Raw genomic sequence first — 24,507 nt, 5'->3', positions numbered from 1 at the left:
TCCAGGGCCGGGACGCAGGACGCTCCTCAGGCCGGGAACGCGGCCCCGGGATGGGCCTGAGCCGTGCCGCCCTTCCGTGTAATGCATGGGACGGGCCGGGACTCACGATTTGCGGCCCAGCCCATGGCGTTACAGATGCTCTAAAAAACCGTTCACCATATATTGCGAAATTTAATCTGTACATAAAATATTATTCACTTTGTTATTTTCCATTTCTAGTAAACCTCATTTTTTACTAACTCATAAGCCTCATTTCCCAGTGTTAAGAGCATCCACAATAGCGCCTAGCGCACCGCCTAGCCGAGCGCCGGCGCTAGGCGGTGCGCTAGGCGAACTATTGCAGCCGCCTAGCCGATTTCGCGGAAAAAAACCGCCTAGCGCTCGGCGATTCCGCGGCGCTAGGCGATCCGCTAGGCGCTATTGCAGCGTCCGGATCGCCTAGCGCACCGCCTAGCGCGAATTTTTAATTTTTTTTTTATTCCGAAACACTATATATACGCTACTTGCCTGTCATTTTCATTCGCACCACTTGTATTAACGAGTACTCTCTCTATCTAAATTTCTGTACAAGATCAACAACGGTAAATGGATCTCAACAACGAGCCTACTTCAGGGAGTAGCGGATCTCAAACTCCCCTGATCCCCGTGGGAGGTGGATGGAGTCAGATGCACCCGAGTCAGATGCACCCATACTACAACATGTACCCGTGGCAGCAGATGATGCCCGGGATACCAGCGGGGGGGAGTCCGCCGGGGGCGTTTCCGGCGATGTCGGGGTGGGCACCCAGTGTCCAGATGCCGGGGTGGGCACCCGGAATGCAGATGATGCCCGGGGGGGTACCGGCGACACAGGGGACACCGGGGGACGTCTATCGCCCCAGTGTTGATTTTTCGACTGGTTCGTCGCACACATCGACGCCAACGGAGGCTGCGCCTCCGGCCCAGTTTGACACTTTCTCCTTCGATGACTTGGGGATAGATCTTTCCGGTATTCCGGATGCTCCCGTTCAAACGGGGGGCGCAGGGCGGAGTCGGGGAGCCCCAAAAAAGAAAGGCAAGGGGAAAAGGGTCGACGAGTCCTCGCAGCCGGGTGAGGACGACAACGCGGTACGGAGGAGGTGGACGGACGCGGAGAACGTCGCGCTGTCCAAGGCGTGGGTGAGTGTTTGCGACGATCCTATCGTTTCGAACAACCAGAGGATCGTCAACTTGTGGGGCAAGATAGCAGCAGCCTACCAGAGGTTTTGCCCGGAGGGGAGGCCACGCAATGGGGAGGATTGCCGGAAGGCGTGGGACCGAATCAGGGTTGCGGTCTCCTGATTTTCGGGCTTGTACACCAACGCCCTCTGCATGAAGAGCAGTGGGCAAACTGAGGACGACTGCAGGAGGATAGCGGAGAAAGCCTTCCCCCTGAAGGGGGTGTACAAGGACTTTACCTACTGGAACTGCTATCTTGTGCTGAACGACTCCGAGAAGTTCCGAGTAGGTGTCGACTCTGGCTGGCCGAAGAAGCAACGGCTGAACTATTCCGGTGATTTCAGCGGCAGTAGTGGTGGTTCCCACGACCTCCTTGAGACGGCCCAAGAGGTCCCGAACCCTCGTTCGTTTGCTCGCCGTACTCGCCCGGTTGGGCACAGGCGGGCTCAACGGGAGGCGATGGGGGTCGCCGGGGGTTCACAGGAGGTCCAGTCGGCATCCCCCCTTGGCTAATCCACAGCGGATCTAAAATTCTTCGCGCGTCAACAAACGCGCGCTCAGATGGTCAAGACGATGGCCGAATGGCGGGCGGCGGTGGACCCCGTGGAGAAGAGTTTGCTTCAAACATTGCTCCTGAGCATGCAGGAGGATTTGGAGGCGGCACGGAGGGAAGCTGCCGGGAGTAGAGGCGACGGCGACGGAGGCGGAGGCGATGGTGGCGACAGCGACGGAGGAGACGACGACGACGACGAGGAGTGAATTATTGTATTTTTTTTATTATTGTACTTTTTTTTAATTATTGTAATATTTTTAAATTATTGTACTTTTAAAATTTTTAATCGTATTATTAATGTTTCACGTATATGTCTCGTAAATTAAATTCCGTATATTGTGTAATTGTTAATTATGTCATTTTATATAATTGTTATTAGTGATTTGGCTATTGATGTGGCTGGGCTATTTATGATGTGGTTAGGCTATGGCTAGGCTATTTATGATGTGGCAGGAGGATTTTTAGTGCTGATTATGTGGTGGCTAGGCTATGGCTGGACTATTGCTGGGCTATTTCTACCGTGGATGGCCTAAATACGTATAATTTGGATTTACACTCTTTTCTTTATAAATTTCAGAAGATAGCAGAGTTCCACGTCATCATCCAAAATTTTGGCAGTTGAGTGGCCATACTTATTTCATCCTTCCCTCCAATCTCCCAACTGCTCTCTCTCTCTCTACACACACACACTTCTGATAGAGGATGGCACTGACATCCACGGCGGGGATGGTGGCAGGATGCGGCGGCGGAGGAATACTTGTCCGATGCCCGGGCTGCATCTGTTCGCGCTCTCTGCCTTGCTTTGCTTCATCTCGGATTCCCGGACCCAACCTATCGATTTATCACACCCAGTTTCCACTCAAAACACACCTCAAACTGTACCGGAGCCCTAAATTGGCACGAGCTGCCGATTCAACACAGTCTTCTTCAATTGCCCCTGCTAATACTGACAAGACAGTAATCCCCGATTCTGAATTCACGCTCGCCAAAGTAACAATTTCTTCTCTTCCCTGTTACAGTTGTGTAATTCTGAGCTGGAGCGTGCGTTTTCTATTTTGCTTTAATCTGTTATTGCTATAAGCCTATGTTAAACGATTCCAATTTATTTACTTTCAAATAAGGTGGAGAATATCGTGATTGAACTGTGAGTGATCGTGTTATGTTAAGTAGTTGGCTGCCTGCATCGATTGGAGAAGCATAGCGTTTCTGTATCTGTTGTTTTAACTCGCTGTTGATAGACTTGTCGATTGTCAAGTCCAGATGCTTGTTATTTTGCGAAGAATGTTAATCATTTTGTGGGATTCAAAGGAGTTGGATTATGTTTCTTCACAATTACTAAAACTTTGACTATTATGCCCAGGTCTCTTTCGGTGTTGTTGGATTAGGACTTGGCGTTGGGCTTCTCTCGTGAGTATTCTCTGTTCTTTTATCCTGTAAAAATGTTATATTGAATCATTGTCAGGTTAAAGAATATGAATCTTACGTACAAACAATCCAGGCCTTAGTATTCTTGTGCTTGCTTACATGATTACGTTAAAAGAAAGAAGAACATGTAGACTGGATCAGGAGTTCTTTACTTTTTATTGGCCTAACATTGGGAGCTAAGTAAGCCTTTTAAGGCTCGCATGATGGTTACCTTGAGGGAAACCATGATTTACCTATGTTTTGGAAGCTCCCCCTCTTGCAAAAGCATATTCCGCGACACTCGGCAAATGTTGATGAGACCTTCTTTGATTTACCAACATTTTCCCAGAGTGAAATTTGACTGGGGCAAGTACTGCAGTCATCAAAACAAGTATATGTGTGACTGTCTCGGTGCTAAATATTGAACAAGGATTCCATGCTTCTTTATGTGCATCAAATTGTCCAAATGATTAAAGTATGAGAAAGCGGATCTCAAGTTTGTTCCTCTTTCATACCTCAACTGAGCATCGCCAATTTTTCACTTCTCTTCCTATAGGTATGGTTTTGGGGCTTACTTCAATATCCTCCCAGGGTCCGAATGGTCGGCGCTGATGCTGACCTATGGATTTCCTCTAGCAATCATTGGCATGGCTCTCAAGGTTCTTTATTATCTTCTTTATTCACATTATACGTACAACTTCAAACATTGATCTTTTACTGCCTAATTTTATGTGCTTTAACCCATGCTATATACATCTTGTCAATTTTACATAGCATGCTATTATTCCATGAGGAATTGGCTAGAAGACTAAGCTTAGCTTGCCTGCTGACTGCAAGCAGGGACGGATCCAGGAATTTATATGAAGAGGGGCAAAAACATATATAGACAAAATTTAAGAGATTTAAGAGGGGCAATTACTGAGAAATTAAAACAAATATATTTTACATGTATAGTTTATGTATATGTGATGAAATTTGAGGTGGGGCATTTGCCCATGCTAACTAGTAGCTAGATCCGTCCCTGACTGCAAGTAGTACATAAATCATTTTTTATGTATCCATCCCCAACTTACGATTGATATTGTTGTCTAGTATGCAGAACTTAAGTCTGTGCGCAGGACTTATTCGTTTATTATGTATCCACCCTTAACTTATGATATCTTCATCTTGATATTGGTGTCTAGTATGCAGAACTTAAGCCTGTACCCTGCTTGACTTATTCAGATGCTCTAGCAATGAGAGAAAAACGTTCAACTCCGATTCTCAATCAGGTAGTTTTTACGTATAATTTTTTCTTTTTCATCTATACAATTCTCGTTCTGTACATGATATTGTGTCCATTTATGATGCTAACTTCTCTTCTTATATATATGTTTGCTTATGTCATAACCTTCATAACGGAACCCTGTGCCCTTTGTCTTCCATCAAGTTTGATGTGCTTCCTTGTTGTCTGCTGACAGCCTAGTTGTTTTGTGTATCGCGATACGTTATACTCCCTCCTTCCTGAAAAGTATGAACTAGTATTTCCTTATTAGTCCATCCTACAAAGTATGAACTTTCAATTTTTGGAATAGTCAAACAACACATTACCCTTATACATCATTTTATTTACAACTTATACCATTACACTACACTACTAATGACGTGGAGCCAACTCTCCACTACCCTACTTACACTACCATTTATCTCTTTCTCTTACTTTACCAATTATACATTAAAACCCATGCTGAACCAAATGTTCATACTTTTCAGAGCGGAGGGAGTACATTTCTAATTTTAAATTGCTTACTTTTGCTGGATGGTAGTATTGATGTCAAGTGTTATTTGCTTAACTGATGCACTAAAGTGATGATGACTCGTACTGTCTTCGTAGGTATTGAAAAATATTATGAATGCTTACTTACCATAAAGATGCCTGATGAGCACTATTCCTAGCATCTATTAAATTGTAGATGCAAGTAGATAATTATCATATACTCCATATGATAAAATCTACTGCATGTATGGGCATAGATGTGAGTATGCAAGGAGCCATTTGTGCTATGATGTTCCCATCACCTCCTTATATGCTAGTTCTCAAAACGGACATTGATGTGTGCGGTTCTTTTTTTTCAAATGGAAGTTTGGGTGGTTTAAGAAAACAGCTTCAAGTCTCTGTTTAAACTTTTGGTCATGGACAGCAATACGTTTCTCCTCCAACCAATAGGTCGGGGGTTCGAGTCTCCACAGTTATGGGGTAAATGTGGAACCATTATTGATGCTCTTGTAAAGATTCACCTAACCCTAACTGGTGATGACTTGAAAATTGGAATCATTAGGATGAGCTTTGTGCTTGTGTTATGATAATTATATTCCTTCTTGATGGATTCTTGTATTCAAACTCATGTTTTGCACATTAGCCTCCCATAACTTTGTCATTGTTAGAGATGCTCAGATGCATAAGCCTCAAGTTTCCACTGACTAGAAATTACATCTCATTTTATATGTTAGGTCAGAAACGATGTTACAAGATACCGTTATGGGGATGAGCAGCATCTGGATGAAGCATTAAAGCGAATTTTCCAATACGGCCAGGTAGCCAACACATATTCCTTGCTTTCTTCATGTCAATCTTCCTATGTCACTGGAGACAAATAACTTTACAGTTGTCATTTTCTAATGAAATATTGTGTTTTATAAGAAAATGATTCGAATGGGTTTAGGACTACAAGGATTGAAGATTAAATGTTTTCAACAAAACAATTTGTATATAAAGGTAGATCATGATTGTGACTTTTTAACTTGGAGTAGACCAAAGCACATTGGATGCATGAACAATTTTATTGCTGCAGAAGTTGGATTAGTTATTGTATCTCGAACTGCCATTATAAACTTGCTACTTGATTTAGGACTGAGGCTCAAAAACTGATTATTTAATTCAGAAATTGCATTATAACCCTTTTGGTTTTTCCTTTGATGAAATCATACAAAAATCTTGCAGTTCGTAGTGGAGTTTAGCATTCAAATATGAAAGTTGCTGTGTACAATGACTAGCTTTGCTTAACCTAAATACGGTTACTGTTCTGCTATTGTTGCAGGGTGGAGGTATTCCTCGGAGGAGTGCTCCAATTTTACAAAGTATCCGGGAAGAAGTATGGTCCTCAAACTTGGTTGTTTGATATTCCCCTTATAATTGCTCTATAACGTCAATATGGAAGGACATCTATTCTATTGATGTACCAATGTGATGAGTTTCCTCAGATGCTCTGGTGGTTTTATGAATTATTATCATGTTTAGGTTACTGAAGATGGCAAATATTCATTGGTGTTAGTATTTGAGGCCAAAGCACTGGAGTTGTCCGACTTTGAAAAAAGAAAGGTGATATCTTATTTTCTTCCATCTAATCAAGTCATATTAGATCCAAGGCTAACTCCTCCCTGTTGACTTTTAAAAACAAAAAATCTAGGCAAAATTTGCTTCCTTCTTTGGGCCAGGGATCACTGCTGAAATAAGTAAGTTCTGTACATTATTTGCTTCACATTGTCTAAATTTTAACACTAAGAAAATGGACAAAAGGCTAATAACCACTCGTTTCTAAATGCAGTTGAAAGTGGGAACAATTCATACGAGGTCAAACTAATTTCCAACACAACATTGTAAGCAGACAGCCTACGAGCTCTTGTTGGAAATTCAATAGAATATACCATTCAGGGGTTGGGTTATTCTACATTTTTGCTACCCTGCTGTATATCACAAACTATTTCTGTTATATAATCTATAGTGGAAGCAACAAGTGGATTATCTCTGGCCCCATATCCCTGTCTTTCAAAGAAATTGCTTAAATCACATTTGTAACTCAAATAACTACTATATCAAATCAGATATACATGTATGGCAAACCCTGCAAACAAGTCAATATATTGCACGAGATGCATCATGGAGACTACAATACAAAAATAATTCTAATAACCTCCAATTTGTATTTACAAATAATGCTAAACCCCCAACAGATATATCAGTGTATGGTATAAAACTATAAATGTACAGACTGGTAAAGGTAATCAAGGAATGTAGGTTGACTGCATAATTGTCTTGAATACAAAAATAAGAGCTATGTTCTAAACAAGTATTCCCGTCATCCCACTCAAGATGTCCACCTTTCCTTTTTAGTTTGTCCCACCCAAGATGTCTACTTTCTATATTTGGAAATAAATCTCTCCTCGTTAAAATATTCAACTACCTTTTTCTCTCTACTTACTCCCCCTAACAACCCCTCCAAAAATCCCGTGCCACTCAAGAATGTGGACATCTTTAGTGGGACAGAGGTAGTACCTACTGCCACTGGTGTAGTTATGAGAAGCTGATGCCCACAACGTTAGCATGTTTGTGAGTTACTGTATGTAGTAGATATCGTTGGGGATGCCAAAATCAGAAAAAGACGAGGACCTGGTGCTGTTACTCTCCCCTGTAATAAAGAGCATTTAGTGAGGTCAAAACCGGACAGAAATCTATTTCAAGTACATTCGAGGTGGAAGCTTTATTGGGATTTTGTAAAGATTATTGTGTAGGTTTTTTCTAATTTAGGGCAAAAATACAAACTACTAGAGATAAGCATGCCCCCAAGCCTCCAACTAAAACACAAAGAACTAAAGAAAAGACTCCGAACAAAGTCGACTTTACCCTCTTCAACTCCCGATATAGCTGCTGCCACATCAATGACTATCCTTATCACCCTCAGACCTCAGTTGTGATTATTTCAAAATGCCAACTAGAGTAATTGAAGAATACCCCCCCCCCCCCCCCAAAGCCCCAATCCCATACCTGTACAATTATGAAAATACATAAAAAGACAAATGTGCATGCGAACAGTGGAGCCCTGTTTTGTGTCTTCTGCACATAACCAATGTACCAAACCATAATTTAGTTAAGATGTTGCCCTAATTTTATCAGTCATAACAGCCACAGCTGAGTAACTCCTATAACTTTCATACTAATTTCTATGATTGCATAATCTCCCCAGGCATCTTTAAGATTCCCAAGTGACAGAATTCATCATGTGTATAAGTTTTCCTAGAGTGTTATGTGGTGCTTACCATAATTTTAACTATGCAACTAGGAAAAAACACATTAACTTGAATGAGAAGATAGTTTACCTTGTAGTAATATTCTTCTCAATTTCTTTTTTTTCTTCAGCACTGAGAGCAAACCATTTTTCATTTAAGGTAAGAGTATCCCCTTTCCCAACATCTAGCAGTAGGAGATTATAGTTAGCCATGCTCAACAGCAAATGATACAATAAAACATTTTCCGTGTTACTTACCTTGATGCAGTACATCACATTCATCAGCACATTTCAATTTCCAATACATATGACCACTGCAGTCTGTGAAGATGGGCTCTACTCTTATAGCATCAGCTGTCTGATCAACTGATTTAAATGAGAGATGGCATCAGTTAGACAAGTTTTTGTACCCACATAGATTTAATCAACTGTGTTATCAAAAGTTGAAGCTACAATTGTAATTTATTATGCCAGAATCATACTTTGCGGACAAGTTGGAGAGGTTATGCGATAAAGCAAATCTAGAAAAAATATTAGTTACAACACAGTACTAAAGTGGTTTTGACTCCCACTCAGCATTGAAATTTATAGAAAGGTCAAAAGATTGATTAATGTTTTAGACTTTTAGATGCCAAGTAATGGGCAGGCTGAAAAATTAAGGTTGAGGATACAAGCAATAGGAGACCAAACTTTCTGGAGAGCTATTATGTTAAGACAATTCTCATGTAGCAACATTTCAAAGTGCTCGCATGCATGAAATTGAGCTGTAATTTTCATGACTAATCGTCCCAATAATGAAATAGAAAGGGTTTCAAGAAAAATTGTGGCTGTGGGTACCGACATCCATCGGGTTTGTGTACCCGCTGCTGGTATTCCGGGCATCAGATGAGGGTAGGGGAAATCTCGATTTTTCGGGTGCAGGAACCCGCGGCTTTTTTGTAATTTAGGGAAAAAACAAAATATAGATTTCTGAAAGGGGAATTTTTTTTAAAATTATAAATATGGGAAAAAATGCATTAGGAAAAAGCGTATTTACTTCTAGTGAGACGCATTCTAGAATGCATATTCCAGATACGTGCCGTATTCCACATAAGTATTTTCGGGTGCAGGTACCCGCGGCTTTTTGTATTTTAGGGTGAAAATAAAATATAGATCTCCGAAAGGGGAATATTTTTTTGAATTATAAATATGGAAAAAAACGCATTTGGCAAATGCGTATTTACTTCAAGTGAGACGCATTCTAAAATGCGTTTGAGATTGGAGGGATTCTCATTTGAATCTCTTCACACACCACACACACACAAACACGGACACGTGTTTAACAATAAACAGCAGCATAAATATCACAGAACTTACGCTTCAAAAGCATTGCCTCTGACTCAAGCAGCTTTCCATGAGCTAGCTCTGCCGCAGATCTATTAAGAGAAACAATTGCTTCCTGCTCCCCATCCCTAGCATCAATAGCTTTGGCAGTGTCCCCTTTTATTTTCTGCTTCAAAGTCTTTATCTGTTGAGAGTAAAGTATGAGAAGAGGAAGGAATCTGATGTAAGTCTAGTTTCACAACAGGTGTATTTACTGATGAGAACGTTTAATTACCTCGCCTCTTGCTTCAAAAACCTTAAGTTTAGCTTCCTTTGCCTTCTGGTCAAATTGTGTTTTTTGGTGTTCTATCCAATTTCTTAGCTTTCTGTGCATAAGGAGTAGAAGAAAATCTACCTAGGTGAGAAATAAAAGGGGAGTGGCATGTATAACTTAAAACAGAAAGATCCTTACTTCGTGCCAAGAGCATGAATGCATAGCAGATTTAAGACCCTAAGCATTTCTGAAGCATTTAAAGCATCAGAGTCAGCAGCCTTCTCTAAATAACTAATCCCCAACACTTCAAGAACACATTCAGATTCAGCCAAGCATTTCTTCAGCACACTGAACCACGTGCTCGGATACGGCTTTGGAAATCTATACACGAAAAGGAAAAGCATTTATTCCAGCAGAATAGATTCTGACTTGTCAATTGTTACTAAATCAAGAGTCATACTTCTCTCCCTCTTCTTTAATTATTGATAGCAGGTGTACATGAAACAGGACAACCGGGCATGATCTTCCTCGCTTTGCAGTTCGCCCATGAAATATATCTTCAAGGACACATAATGCTTCCCCATCTTTCAATTTTAGGATCTGTTGCTCATTAGAGGAAGCAAACCATAAAGATAAGTAAAGCCATAGCGGTAAAGGTACTGGTGTACTATATAATGCCAGAGATGCTAATTGGAAATAGTGATTACTTACGCGAAAACATTTCAAACAGAAGAACGACTAATCATAAAACACTAGATGATTTCAAAGCAATATGAAAAAGTAAACCAGAAATCACTATCTTACATGAATACAATAGCTGCAAGCACTGAGAATATTGGTTCAATATGTCAAAAATGAATGTTTATGAATATCTAGATAAGGACATCAACCTAAAAAGATTGAAAATGGGAGATGCAGCGCATTTGTTATAGGAAAATCCATATGCATGATAACAGCTTCTTTTCAAATAACCATGAGTAACTGTTAATTAGTACTATATGAGTAGAGTGACTTGCCTCTCCAAAAACATAACAAAATTCTAGAAACTCCAAAGCATTGCCAACATCTTCTGCAGGTACATCAATGCCAGCCACACTGCTCAAGTCTGTTCCCACTGGCAGCACAATTTCTTTAGGAATAGTCTGGCTGGTTTCAGCCAATTTAGAATGTTTCATTTTCTTTGAAGAGGTATTATCATCTGCATTCAACCTTTCCTTCCCTTTCTTTCTAGCAGATAATGCATCCTGTTGATTTCAGAAGCACAACATTAGATAAAAAAATAATGCGGCAGATCACAAAATCAGCAATTGTTATCTTTAAGGTGCCTACATTTTCCAGAGACCCATTCATGGCATTACCAACCTTTCCATTATCTGAACCCTCAGCAGTTAGCATCTCGGTGACGGAAGAGAATCCAGTCGCTTTTGCTGCACTGGTAAGTGCACCGATGGGTTGATGTCCCCTTCTCTTCCTGAATGACATGGTTGGTAAACAGTAAAAAACACCAGACGGTCATGGATAAATAAGTCAGAAAACTCACATGCACACACTGCAGTTGCAAACGCCCCTGCATTTCGGGCATTTCCATTCCTCCAAACTAGTTACTTCCTCCACCTTTTCATTGTACCTGGATCCAAGAACTTCAATACACTTGCCACTTCGAGTGCCTAAATCAAGAGCTAATCCTAGTAAACAGAAAGCATTTATAACCTGTTCCATAGGCATCGGCTACATATCTTTACTAAACACGGTTTATTCTTAATGTGATTCTTGCATGCTGCTGCTGGAACCCTGGTTTTTTGACGACACTGCAGCATTGAGTTCACATGCGAGAAAAAGAAACGAAAACCAGTTTAGGAACATTCATCTCCGCAGCTATATGAAGAATTTATAAAGTGAAAATTCTGCATCTCAATGAACTGATCCATTCTAGCTTAAATGAAATCAGGAATTTTAGGTATGAATAGGACTTACCTGATGGCAGTGTACCCCGTCACCACTAACTTGGCTACGGACAGCCGATTTTCCGGTTGAATTACCGTTCTCTGCCGACGGAGACGCCACTGAACTACCTAGTGATGCTTCAACCGCCATTTCCGTCTAGTAATTCTGGACAAAAACAACGGGAATTTTACTTAATTCGGTCTTCCTTCTTCTAAAATCTGAACTTGCCGGCGCTGAGGGTGGAGGATTTTTGATGGTTTTGAAATGAGCAGCGGCAACAATTATAAATACTAATATTCGGCAGAATTGGGAAATTTTGCCCTAGAATCTTTGGAGGGGTGGAGTCATCTGCATTAATTTTTTTTCCGATTCCGTTTCCGTTTCGTGTTTCCCGCCTATCTTAGCTCGGTTTTGTGTATAGGATTGATCTGTAAACACTAAACAGAACAGTACAGAAATTTATTAATTCAAAATTAACTAAAACAATAAAAATAATCATTTCTATATTGACTTCATTATTATACGCATATTATGACTTTATTACTATTACAGTATTTTAGTTACATAATGGCTCAAATGAAACTTAAATCCCATAATTCCCAATCATTAACCCAATTTTAATTAGTGCTCCATATTCCCGTTGTTGGGTCTGAAAAAGGCAAGGGTAAGGGCATTGGCAATGACAATCGAATTGAAGAACAATTTAAGCAATTTAATCTGGTGAAAGGATCAACTCTGCATCGACTTTTAAACAAAAAACACTCTCCATAAATTCACCCAATAACAGTGGATCTCCACTGCTAAATTCATTTTTCCAATTTCTTAATTTTATCATTCATATTTCACTTAATTGGCAATAATAAAATAAAATATTACGTTAAAATTCTAAGATCACAAAAAAAAATAGATAACTATATTAAAAATTTGTAAATTACATGATCAAATTTTTAGGATTAAAAATCTAAAATTGAAATGACCCATTTTTCGTTAAGCAGTTGCCAAGACCATTTGACAAAAAAAATTAAAACGGATAGAAACACAATGGATAATTGGGGATTGTGAGAGATATAATAGGAAATGAGACATACGGTAATTGTTGATATGACTAGTGTCAGTATTGTCATAAAAGCAACTATGAGTTGTCATAACTGCAACCGGCAACACTCTCCCTGTCCGAATAAGCAAAAAAAAACTACTAGGAGAATTGCGAGAGATATAAATAGGAAACGATACATATGGTAATGGTCGTTATAACCAGTGTAGCCATTGTCAGAAAAGCAACAATGAGTTGTCATAATTGCAACCGGTAATACTCTTCCTTTTCGAATAAGCAAAAAAGCTACTCCCCCCGTCCCGCTTTAGCAGTCCCGGTTGAGTTGGGCACATGTTTTAAGAAGAGTTTGAGTGTGTAATAAATAAATATTGTAGTGAATGTTAGGACCCACTTTTTAACAATTTTACACTTAAACACTTTTTTTAATGCTTACTTTCTGCTGTTACTATCATTCAATAGATTTTTTTTCTTTTTTAACTTAGCAATATTAATATTAATGACTTTTTAATTTCTGTAAACACACCAAAATTCGAAAACCCTGTGGACTGGACAAACAAAGAAAATTAAATTCAATCCAACTTCAAAATTTTCATTAACAAAAAAGGTGGGAATACATTTTGGGAAATTTCCCTCTTGAAGCAAAATGTAATGAAGCAGCAAGTAAGCAGGAACCAAGTCAATCACACCAGCAACCCACAACACCACCAATTCACAACACACCACCAAACCAAAAACCCCACCAAGGCAGAACAATCACTGGGCAGTGCATAAACCTCCAAACCCAAAAAACGGGGGTGTCTTAAACACAAAACATCAGAAAGGTTGGAATAAGGGAGTCATGAGTGGCGATCTCACTCTCAATTGACCCATAGCTTTGGTCGAATGACCAATAGACCCGCGGAGATGGTGGTGGAGAAGGTAGTGTCTGTGGAGATTGTGGGTTTAGGGTTTCCATTTAAGCACGAGAGAGGGAGGAGTAAACACAGGGTTCGGGATGGCGGCGGATCTTGATCTCCAGATCTATGGTTCGCAGGGAAGGGGCGGAGTAAACACGCACACACACACAGAGAGAGAGAGAGAGAGAAATGAGGGGTGGAAATGAGGGGAATGTGAAAGTTTTTTTTTTAATTGGCTTTTATATTTAGTTGTTTAATTGATTTTAAAATTGGAATAAAATCATTTTTTATGTACCGAGTCCAACCGAGACTCCTATAGCGGGACGCCCGAAATTGATCAACTGGGACTGCTAAAGCGGGGCGGATGGAGTATATAATAGAGATTGCGAGAGATATAAATCAGAAATGATACATATGGTAATTGTCGTTATAACTTGTGTAGGCATTGTTAGATAAGCAACAATGAATTGTCTTAATTGCAATCGGTAATACTTTTCCTTTTTCATTAAACAAAAAAAACTATATAAATTCTTTAAATTTCCCATATTAAATTAATAATTCAAATTTTTATAATATTATTTTGATAATTTCTCTATGCTTCTTCAACAAAAAAAATCATGATTAAATTCAATACTAATTGAAATAATTATGCAAACATTTATACTCTCTTCGTCCCCAATTAATTGTCGCTCTTTGACCGGACACAGGTTTAAGAAATGTAAAGAAAAGTTGGTTGAAAAAGTTAGTGGCATGTGAGACCCACTTTTTATATTGGTTTTATAATAAAATTGGAGTGAAGTGAGTTAGTGGAATGTGGGACCTATATCCATTTATGGTAAAAATGAAGTGTGACAATTATTGAGGAACGGACTGAAATGGAAAAGAGTGACAATTAATCGGGGACGGAGAGAGTATTCTATAAGTGGATATTCGGTTTGCTGGGCAAAATAATTATGAGATATAGTATAAGTTTGAGTTGTGAAATTATTTTAGTTGGAGAGGGTGACTATAGCTAATTATCACATTATTATTATCCATCTAGGATTGAGTGGTAAGATTCTTATTACCCAAACACAATACATATAATCTTGGAAACTGAATAAATGAACATTCATAAAAGTAGAAGTAAATAATATCAGTAACAAATGCTGCAGGGCAAACCAGATTCCACTGTTGTCTGTAGTACATGCCTTGTACTAGTAAATTTGAGGCATATGTGATAAAGGCATAGATTTTATTTATTAATTTTGGAAATAAATTGATAATCTCCATATTACTCCTAATTAGCTTATTTTACGATTATTGTTATAGTTGTTTGGATTTGTTTTATTTCATAATAGTTAGGATTTGATTTATTTTCTTAATTTATGGAAAATCTTTTTATACTACACATATTATAAATATATGTTAAGTCTTTTATTATTATATTATTGGTTTGACCACAAGTGTACCAAACCCGCCTTTGGCAAAATCCAACTAAACCTGCTCGATCGGGTTTGCAGATTAAAACCGAAAGTCTCCCAGCGGGTGGCGGGTTTTGAACCCGTGAAATTAAGGTTACCAACCTCGGCGCTGCCAAATGCGCTATGGAGAAACCAAGAGCCATGTTTAAAAAGGAATTCTCATGTTCTCAATTTAAATAGAGATTCTCATTTGAATCTCTTCACACACACACACACTTTAACAATAAATAATACAGAACTTCCGCTTCAAAAGCATTGCCTCTGACTCAAGCAGCTTTCCATGAGCTAGCTTTGCAGCAGATCTATTAAGAGAAACAATTGCTTCCTGCTCCCCATCCCTTGCATCAATAGCTTTGGCAGTGTCCTCTTTTATTATCTTTATCTATTGAGAGTAAAGTATGAGAAGAGGAACAAATCTGATATAAGTCTAGTTTCATAACTGGTGTATAATGTTTAATTACCTCGCCTCTTGCTTCAAAAACCTTAAGTTTAGCTTCCTTTGCTTTCTGGTCAAATTGTGTTTTTTGATGTTCTATCAAATTTCTTAGCTTTATGTGGCATAAGGAATAGAAGAAAATCAATATAGGTGAGAAATGAAAAGGAAGTGGCATGTATAACTTAAAACAGAAAGATCCTTACTTCGTGCATATCAGATTTAAGACCCTAAGCATTTCTGAAGCATTTAAAGCATCATAGTCGGCAGCCTTCTCTAAATAATGCATCCCCGGCATTTTAAGAACACGTTCAGATTCAGCAAAGCATTTCACTGAACCACGAGCTCGGATTCGACTTCACAACCCTATACACAAAAAGGAAAACCATTTATACCAGCAGAATAGATCCTGATCCTGACTTGTCAATTGTTACTAAATCAAGGGTCATACTTCTCTCCCTCTTCCTCTTTAATTATTGATAGCAGGTGTACATGAAACAGGACAACCGGACATGATCTTCCTTGCTTTGCAGTTCGCCCATGAAATATATCTCGAAGGACACATAATGCTTCCCCATCTTTCAATTTTAGGATCTGTTGCTCATTAGAGGAAGCAAACCATAAAGATAAGTAAAGCCATAGCGATAAAGGTACTGGTGTACTATATAACACCAGAGATGCTAATTGGAAATAGTGATTACCAACGAGAAAACATTTCAAACAGAAGAACGACTAATCATGAAACACTAGATGATTTCAAAGTAATAAGAAAAAATAAACCAGAAATCATTATCTTACATGAATACAATAGCTGCAAGCACTGAGAATATTGGGTCAATATGTCAAAATGAATGTTCATGATATCTAGATAAGGACAGCAACCTAAAAAGATTGAAAATGGAAGATGCAGCGCATTTGTAATAGGAAAATCCATATGTATGATACCAGCTTATTTTCAAATAACCATCAGTAGCTACTAATTATAGTATATGAGTAGAGTGACTTGCCTCTCCAAAAACATAACAGAATTGTAGAAACTCCAAAGCATGGCCAGCATCTTCTGCAGGTACATCAATGCCAGCCACACTGCTCAAGTCTGTTCCCACATTTTTTGTACCCCAGATCATTTTTTGTACCCCAGAGTAAAATTTCTGTATCCGCCACTGTCCATAGGCATCTGCGACACATCTTTACTAAACAGGGTTTCTTCTTCGTAAGATTCTTGCATGCTGCTGCGGGTGCCCTGGTTTTTTGACGACACTGCAGCATTGAGTTTACATGTGAGAAAAAGAAACGAAAACCAGTTTAGGCACATTCATTTCCACAGCTATATGAATTTTAGAGTGAAGTTAGCCTTCGGGGAAATTCTGCAGCTCAATGAACTGATCCATCCCAGCTTAAATGAAATACTATAATTAAAAAAATGAATCAGGAGTTTTTGGTATGAACAGGACTTACCTGATGGCAATATACCCCGTCACCAGAATTACTAACTTGGCTACCGGCATCCGATTTTTTGGTTGATTTAACTTTCTCTGCCGACAGAGACGCCACATAACTACCTAGGGATGCTTCAACCCCCATTTCTGTCTAGTATTCAGATATCCAACACCGGAAATTTTACTTTATTCGGTTTTCCTTCTTCTGAATTCTGAACTTGCCGGCGCTGTGGTTATGATGGTTTCGAAATGAGCAGCGGCGACAGTTTTCAATACTTATATTGGCAGAAATGGGAAATTTTTCCCTAGAATCTTTCGAAGTCATCTGCATTAAATTTTCTTTGCCGATTCCTTTTCACGCCTTCAAGAGAAATGGTTGTCTTTCTATCTTAGCTCGGTTCTGTGTGTAGGAATGATCTGTAAACAGAGGCGTACAGTAATAATCTACTCACACTGAATTTATTTATTCAAAATTAACTAAAACAAATTTCTATATTGACTTCATTATTATACGCAAATTTATGACTTTATTAGTACTAGTATTACAATATTTTAGTTACATAATGGCTCTAATGATACTTGTTTAAGCTTAAATCCTATAATTCCCATTCTCTAACCCAATTTAAATTAGTACTATTTCTATCATTGGGTCTAAAAATGATAAGGGTATTGGCAATGACAATCGAAGAACAATTGAAGTTATATACCAGTCATAACAGCCACAGCTGAGTAACTCCTATAACTTCCATCACTACAAAAAAAAATACGTATCTTTTAAGGACACAAAAATTGAGACACAATTGGTAGCGTTTGAAATTTTTAAAAAATAATCATTATTTAGGACGCAAAAGGAAGCGTGTCTAAGTTGAGTGCAAATTATCTTAATCTTTTGTTTTCTAGAACGTTTCTATTTGTGTCTCCTAATTTTAGTTTGGACACCAGCAATAAGGACATTTTATGAAGCATTGTGGTATAATTAGTCATACATATTAGAGTCCTAATTAGTATTAAAAAATGTCCTTAGCCATTCTTTTTGTTGTAGTGCATACTAATTTCCATGATTGCATAATCTCCCCAGGCATCTTTAAGATTCACAACCATCAGAATTCAATTTGTGCACTTATAAGTTTTCCGATAGTGTTCTGTGGTGCTGACCATAATTTAAAAAATGCAACTAGGAAAAAGCCACAAAATTTGAATGAGAAAATAGTTTACCTGGTTCTTCTCAATTTCTTTTTTTTGCTTCAGCACTGAGAGCAAACCATTTTTCATTGAAGGTAAGAGTATCCCCTTTCCCAACATCTAGCAGCAGGAGATTATAGTTAGCCATGCTCAACAGCAAATGATACAATAAAACATTTGCCGTGTTACTTACCTTGATGCAGTACATCACACTCATCAGCACATTTCAGTTTCCAATACATATGACCACTGCAGTCCGTGAAGATGGGCTCTACTCATATAGCTTCAGCTGTCTGATCAACTGATTTAAATGAGAGATGGCACAAAAAATCAACTGTGTTCTCAAAAGTTGAAGCTACAATAGTAATTTATTATGCCAAAATCATACTTTGCTGACAAGTTGGTGAGGTTATGCAACAAAATGAAATATAGATTTCTGAAAGGGGAATATTTTTTTGACTTATAAATATGGAAAAAAAAACGCATTTGGAAAATGCGTATTTACTTCTAGTTAGACGCATTCTTTAAATGCGTATTCCAGATACGCCGTATTACAAATACGCATTCAAGGAACGCGTAATTAGTGCTCCCTCAGCTGAACGCCATATTCCAAATACACATTTAAGGATGCATTTTCAGGTGCAGGTACCTGCAGTTTTTTCGTAATTTAGGGCGAAAATAAAATATAGATTCCCGAAAGGTGGAATATTTTTTTACTTGTAAATATGGAAAAAAAACGCATTTGGCAAATGCGTATTTACTTCTAGTGAGACGCATTCCAAATACGCCGTATTCCGAATACGTATTCAAGGAACGTGTAAATAGCGCTCCCTCAGCTGAAAATGCCTCTGGTAGCCTCTTGGGTTTTAGAAGTCATCATGAGTTTGAGTGCTCATGTCATCCACCCATCCATTTCTAGTCATGGAGTATTTTAGTAGGATTTATAATTAAATTATTACATGGAATAAAAAAATTGTGGTGGAAAAAGAAATCTAAGTTATAACATGCATATTTAATTTATAAATTTTGGTTTTAATATAATTTTTTTATATTCTAACAATGTGTATTTTAACAAGAAATATTTATAAAAACTATAAAGATAATTTAGTTATGTACTATTATAATAAGAATTAGTTGTAACAAATATATTTAAATATATGATACTTCATCTAATTTTAATATTTTTTATTTATTCATTATTATGATACAACAATTTTGTTTTTGGCAATCCCGTCCCCTAAAAATAGGGAATTCGGGACGGCACGATTTTTAATACGAAATTGGTAAAGTACAAAAGAGATAGAAAGAAAAAGTGATTGAAGTATTGTTTGTGGAGAATGAGACCCACCGCATAAGAAAGAAAAACTTGCCACAAAGGGAAATGGGCTAATTTTATAGGATGAACCAAAATGGAAAAAGTAGGCTACTTTTTAGGGACAAAGGGAATAGAGAGTAAAAACTTAATTTAGAGGATTAAATTTGCTTCTAACCTCGTAATTATTTTCTCTCGCATAGGTAATAGATTTATAATAGTACTATATACATTGATAAGTTCACCATAATTTATAACTCTCTCTCCATCACCTTTCTCAAAAGGCCTTACAGCTTCAATTCTCAAAAAGAATAAATGATCTAAGAATTTGAAAACCTAGTTACACTTTCCATGTATGCGTGTTTGAAAAAACGTTTATTGTACGGTGTATTTCTCAAGTCTAACATATACACTGGGACGGATGCAGGAATTTGTAGTAGCGAGGGGAACTTTACATATGAAAGATTGCTAAGAATTTGAGAAGGGGCATGCTAGTGAGAGATTAAAAGAAATAAACATATAATAGGCAATATATACATATGTTGGAAAATACGAGGGGGGACATTTGCCCCTCCTTTGATCAAGGTAGATCCGCCCATGGACAGAGGGAGTACATATTTTATGTTCAACCTAAATTAGAAAAAACGAGGTACCTGTGGATATCCATTTTACCAGCCCAACCTCTCTACCTCCTATTTCCACCACAATGCCATTGCCAACATCTCTTATAGGTGCAGTGGTTGTAGTGGCTTGAAACTCTCTATTGTTGTTGATTCTCTCTCAGCTAGGGTTACGATTGGAGGGAACTGATTAACGAGTTTTTCAAGTTTATGATATGACTGTGGCAGATTTGGGACGTTTCCTAATATTTTTCCACCTTTGTGGAAATGCCTGTTTTGACATGGTGCAGCAGTTATTAGAGATGCAGTAGATTAGATAGAGATGTTATGTTTGTATTCTATAATGTTTGTCTTATGATATTTAGGTGATTAAGTTAATCTATTGTACGGTTAATATGGGTCTAGGCTTTTATTAAGGTTTGTTAGTTTTTTATTTATAAGGCTATGTTTCATGCGTTGCATTGATCAAAAATATAATTTTAGAGATCAGCATCTTTGCTATGGCCTCTTGCGATTAGAGATTTTTCTATTCTCTTTTGTTTTTTTCAGATATTTTCCAGCACCAATCACATGTACTCTATCACACCTGGAGAACACACCCGGAGCATATAATGATATAAATAACCACATTCGCCCTGATATTAACTGCATTACAAAAGATGGAATTTTCATCTATGGAATTCGATCCCCGAGTGGTGCATGTGTTGTAGATCTCCATACTCATGTTCTCAATTTAAATAGGGATTCTCATTTGAATCTCTTCACACACACACACAAACACGGACACGTGTTTAACAATAAACAACAGTATAAATTTTACAAAACTTACGCTTCAAAAGCATTGCCTCTGACTCAAGCAGCTTTCCATGAGCTTGCTCTGCAGCAGAGCTATTAAGAGAAACAATTGCTTCCTGCTCCCCATCCCTAGCATCAATAGCTTTGATAGTGTCCTGTTTTATTTTCTGCTTCAAAGTCTTTATCAATTGAGAGTAAAGTATGAGAAGAGGAAGAAATCTGATATAAGTCTAGTTTCATAACTGGTGTATAATGTTTAATTACCTCGCCTCTTGCTTCAAAAACCTTAAGCTTAGCTTCTTCTGCCTTCTGGTTAAATTGTGTTATTTGGAATTCTATCCAATTTCTTAGCTTTCTGTGCATAAGGAGTAGAAGAAAATCAATCTAGGTGAGAAATAAAAAGGGAGTGGCATGTATAACTTAAAACAGAAAGATCCTTACTTCGTGCCAAGAGCATGAATGCACAGCAGATTTAAGACCCTAAGCATTTCTGAAGCATTTAAAGCATCATAGTCAGCAGCCTTCTCTAAATAACTCATCCCCAACACTCTAAGAAAATGTTCAGATTCAGCCAAGCATTTCTTCAGCACACTGAACCACGAGCTCGGATTCGGCTCTGCAAATCTATACACAAAAAGGAAAAGCATTTATTCCAGCAGAATAGGTTCTGACTTGTCAATTGTTACTAAATCAAGGGTGGGTCATACTTCTCTCCCTCTTCCTCATTAATTACTGATAGTAGGTGTACATGAAACATGACAACCGGACATGATATTCCTCGCTTTTTAGTTTGCCCATGAAATATATCTCGAAGGACACATAATGCTTCCCCGTCTTTGAATTTCAGGATCTGTTGCCCATTAGAGGAAGCAAACCATAAAGATAAGTAAAGCCATAGCGATAAAGGTAATGGTGTACTATATAATACCAGAGATGGTAATAGGAAATAGTGATTACTAACAAGAAAACATTTCAAACAGAAGAACGACTAATCATGAAACACTAGATGATTTCAAAGCAATATGAAGAAGTAAACCAGAAATCACTATCTTACATGAATACAATAGCTGCAAGCACTGAGAATATTGGGTTAATACATCAAAATGAATGTTTATGAATATCTAGATAAGGACAGCAACCTAAAAAGATTGAAAATGGGAGATGCAGCGCATTTGTAATTGGAAATCCATATGCATGATACCAGCTTGATTTCAAATAACCATCAGTAGCAACTAATTACTAGTATATGAGTAGAGTCACTTGCCTCTCCAAAAACATAACAGAATTCTACAAACTCCAAGGCATGGCCAACATCTTCTGCAGGTACATCAATGCCAGCCACACTGCTCAAGTCCGTTCCCACTGGCAGCACAACTTCTTTAGGAATAATCTGGCTGGTTTCATCCAATTTAGAATGCTTCATTCTCTTTGAAGAGGTATTATAATCTGCATTCAAACTTTCCTTCCCTTTCTTTCTAGCAGATAATACATCCTGCTAATTTTAGAAGCACGACGTAAGATAAAAATAATGCGGCAGATCACAAAAGTCAGCTACTGTTATCTTTAAGGTGCCTACATTTTCCAGAGACCCATTCATGTCTTTACCAACCTTTCCAGTATCTGAACCCTCAGCACTGTCAGCAGTTGGCATCTCAGTGATGGAAGAGAATCCAGTCGCTTTTGCTGCATTGGTAAGTACACCCATGGGTTGAAGGCCCCTTCTCTTCCTGAATGACACGGTTGTTAAACACTAAAACACCAGACGATCATGGATAAATAAATCAGAAAACTCACAAGCACACACTGCAGTTGCAAGCGCCCCTGCATTTCGGGCACTTCCATTCCTCCAAACTAGCTACTTCCTCCACCTCTTCACCGTACCTGGATCCAAGAAATTCAATTCACTTGCCACTTAGAGTACCTAAATCAAGAGCTAATCCTAGTAAACAGAAAGCTTTATAACCTGTTCCATAGGCATCTGTGACACATCTTTACTAAACAGGGTTTTTTCTTGGTAAGATTCTTGCATGCTGCTGCGGGAGCCCTGGTTTTTTGACGACACTGCAGCATTGAGTTTACATGTGAGAAATAGAAACGAAAACCAGTTTAGGCACATTCATTTCCACAGCTATAGGAATTTTAGAGTGAAGTTAGCCTTCTGCAGCTCAATGAACTGATCCATCCCAGCTTGAATGAAATGCTATAAATAAAAAAATGAATCAGGAGTTTTTGGTATGAATAGGACTTACCTGATGGCAATACACCCCGTCACCAGAATTACTAACTTGGCTACCGGCATCTGATTTTCCGGTTGATTTAACGTTCTCTGCCGACAGAGACGCCACAGAATTACCTAGGGATGCTTCAACCGCCATTTCTGTCTAGTACTGAGATATCCAACACCGGAAATTTTACTTCCTTCTTCTGAAATCTGAACTTGCCGGCGCTGTGGTTTCGATGGTTACGAAATGAGCAGCGGCGACAGTGTTCAATACTTATATTGGCAGAATTGGGAAATTTTGCCCTAGAATCTTTCGAAGCCATCTGCATTAAATTTTCTTGCCGATTCCTTTTCCCGTCTTCAACAGAAATGTTTGTCTTTCTATCTTAGCTCTTCTCTCTCCATATGAATGATCGTAAACAGAGTCGTACAGTACTATACTCATATTGAATTTATTTATTTAAAATTAACCGAAACAATAATAATAATAATAATAATAATAATAATAAGTAATTTCTATATTGACTTCATTATTATACGCATATATATGACTTTATTAGTACTATTATTACAGTATTTTAGTTAGCTTCTATATTATAATTCGCTTTCACTAACCCTATTTAATCAGCATTCACAAAGGAAAATCTTAAACTATATGATTAAGTCTGCCGCATCCGCAATGGGGCGGGCGGTGGCGGGCGCGGACGATGCGCGCCATCGGGCGTGCCATTGCGGGTGCGTGACATAGGCCGCGGACGATCGTCGCGCCCTATACTAAGGGCGCGGAGTATAGCGCGGACGATGCCCATCGTCCGGCCCACTGTGGCCTACGCGGACGATGGCACGCGGTTTCGTTTTTTTATAAATAGAGTTCATTTGTAATTTCATTTCACGATTTCACTTTCAAAACTTATTACATTTACATAATTACTACGAAATGGATTCAAGTCCCAATAGTCCTATGTTTAGCGGAGAGGCGCGTTGGCCGGGTACAGAACCCGGCGAATATCGTTCGTTTGACGCCGACACCCTGTACGATCCCGATTTCAGTACGGAATCGTACGGGTTGTCTGACATGGAGCCGTCTCCAAACCGACCAAGCGTTCCCTCCCGCCGTGACGCCGTAGCGGCCGATCCCGAACCCGCCGCGACCGCTTCCGCCCCAGCCAAAAAGAAGCGGAACCGGCAGCGGGCGCAGAAGTTGCCGCCTCCCGGAAATTGTGATGAGTACGCCCCCGACCGTACGAACTACACCGACGACGAAACCCTCATTTTGGCCCGGTGTTCGGTAGATATATCGGAAGACCCGATTTTCGCGAACAACCAGAGGCAGGTCGCGTACTGGGAGCGCATCGCCGGCCTCTACAATGAGGCCA

The 24,507-nt window shown here is 38.8% G+C and overlaps 3 protein-coding genes and 1 long non-coding RNA gene across 12 annotated transcripts; 1 reads left to right on the top strand and 3 right to left on the bottom strand.

Annotated features, from left to right (window-relative positions):
- The first annotated feature begins 2,373 nt into the window (after positions 1-2,373).
- On the top strand, positions 2,374-6,935 carry LOC121777708 (thylakoid membrane protein slr0575-like). The gene is made up of 9 exons (XM_042175052.1): positions 2,374-2,740; positions 3,111-3,157; positions 3,711-3,813; positions 4,339-4,425; positions 5,645-5,728; positions 6,232-6,285; positions 6,432-6,512; positions 6,601-6,646; positions 6,739-6,935. Exons 1-9 carry the CDS (start codon positions 2,453-2,455, stop codon positions 6,792-6,794), a joined length of 846 nt encoding a protein of 281 aa, XP_042030986.1. The 5' UTR covers positions 2,374-2,452; the 3' UTR covers positions 6,795-6,935.
- Positions 6,936-7,078: 143 nt separating this feature from the next.
- LOC121777707 lies at positions 7,079-12,153 on the bottom strand. 2 transcript variants are annotated; one of them, XM_042175050.1, is made up of 12 exons: positions 11,747-12,153; positions 11,483-11,580; positions 11,313-11,399; positions 11,102-11,243; positions 10,789-11,016; positions 10,233-10,372; positions 9,971-10,153; positions 9,794-9,884; positions 9,553-9,703; positions 8,455-8,562; positions 8,288-8,381; positions 7,079-7,599 (listed from the first exon to the last, which is right to left on the bottom strand). In XM_042175050.1, the coding sequence occupies exons 1-12, from the start codon at positions 11,864-11,866 to the stop codon at positions 7,590-7,592; spliced, it is 1,452 nt and encodes a 483-aa protein (XP_042030984.1). In that variant the 5' UTR covers positions 11,867-12,153; the 3' UTR covers positions 7,079-7,589. The 2 variants fall into 2 exon arrangements, with proteins under 2 accessions (XP_042030984.1, XP_042030985.1); XM_042175051.1 differs by having other exon boundaries at positions 11,135-11,243.
- A 3,100-nt stretch (positions 12,154-15,253) lies between these two features.
- Positions 15,254-16,152, bottom strand: LOC121776541. The gene is made up of 4 exons (XR_006045321.1): positions 16,014-16,152; positions 15,769-15,928; positions 15,591-15,677; positions 15,254-15,511 (listed from the first exon to the last, which is right to left on the bottom strand). It is a non-coding gene; the product is annotated as an uncharacterized LOC121776541 (long non-coding RNA).
- A 422-nt stretch (positions 16,153-16,574) lies between these two features.
- On the bottom strand, positions 16,575-23,531 carry LOC121776540. 8 transcript variants are annotated; one of them, XM_042173712.1, is made up of 14 exons: positions 23,160-23,531; positions 22,874-22,971; positions 22,705-22,791; positions 22,487-22,637; positions 22,175-22,402; positions 21,618-21,760; positions 21,352-21,534; positions 21,175-21,265; positions 20,945-21,089; positions 20,149-20,386; positions 18,377-18,484; positions 18,217-18,303; positions 17,021-17,418; positions 16,575-16,822 (listed from the first exon to the last, which is right to left on the bottom strand). In XM_042173712.1, exons 1-10 carry the CDS (start codon positions 23,283-23,285, stop codon positions 20,358-20,360), a joined length of 1,281 nt encoding a protein of 426 aa, XP_042029646.1. In that variant the 5' UTR covers positions 23,286-23,531; the 3' UTR covers positions 16,575-16,822; positions 17,021-17,418; positions 18,217-18,303; positions 18,377-18,484; positions 20,149-20,357. The 8 variants fall into 8 exon arrangements, with proteins under 8 accessions (XP_042029646.1, XP_042029645.1, XP_042029648.1 ...); XM_042173711.1 differs by having other exon boundaries at positions 18,377-18,476; XM_042173714.1 differs by having other exon boundaries at positions 18,377-18,476; positions 20,945-21,077.
- Between the last annotated feature and the right edge of the window lie 976 nt (positions 23,532-24,507).

This window comes from Salvia splendens, chromosome 18 (assembly GCF_004379255.2).
Source record: "Salvia splendens isolate huo1 chromosome 18, SspV2, whole genome shotgun sequence".
NCBI lineage: Eukaryota > Viridiplantae > Streptophyta > Magnoliopsida > Lamiales > Lamiaceae > Salvia > Salvia splendens.
The sequence above is the reverse complement of the archived record's forward strand: the minus strand, read 5'-3'. Positions and strand labels throughout refer to the sequence as shown.

Bases quoted from the DNA above. Each gene is read 5' to 3' on its own strand.
- LOC121777708 (XM_042175052.1), top strand. From the start codon at position 2,453: ATGGCACTGACATCCACGGCGGGGATGGTGGCAGGATGCGGCGGCGGA. The intron at 6,286-6,431 runs GTATGGTCCTCA...TATCATGTTTAG, and splicing joins TACAAAGTATCCGGGAAGAA to GTTACTGAAGATGGCAAATA. The intron at 6,647-6,738 runs GTAAGTTCTGTA...TTCTAAATGCAG, and splicing joins AGGGATCACTGCTGAAATAA to TTGAAAGTGGGAACAATTCA.
- LOC121777707 (XM_042175050.1), bottom strand. From the start codon at position 11,866: ATGGCGGTTGAAGCATCACTAGGTAGTTCAGTGGCGTCTCCGTCGGCA. The intron at 11,017-11,101 runs GTAGGCACCTTA...TGAAATCAACAG, and splicing joins TGAATGGGTCTCTGGAAAAT to GATGCATTATCTGCTAGAAA. The intron at 10,373-10,788 runs GCAAGTCACTCT...AATGAGCAACAG, and splicing joins TTTGTTATGTTTTTGGAGAG to ATCCTAAAATTGAAAGATGG.
- LOC121776540 (XM_042173712.1), bottom strand. From the start codon at position 23,285: ATGGCGGTTGAAGCATCCCTAGGTAATTCTGTGGCGTCTCTGTCGGCA. The intron at 22,638-22,704 runs GTGAGTTTTCTG...CGTGTCATTCAG, and splicing joins TGCAACTGCAGTGTGTGCTT to GAAGAGAAGGGGCCTTCAAC. The intron at 21,535-21,617 runs GTATGACCCACC...TTTTGTGTATAG, and splicing joins AATGAGGAAGAGGGAGAGAA to ATTTGCAGAGCCGAATCCGA.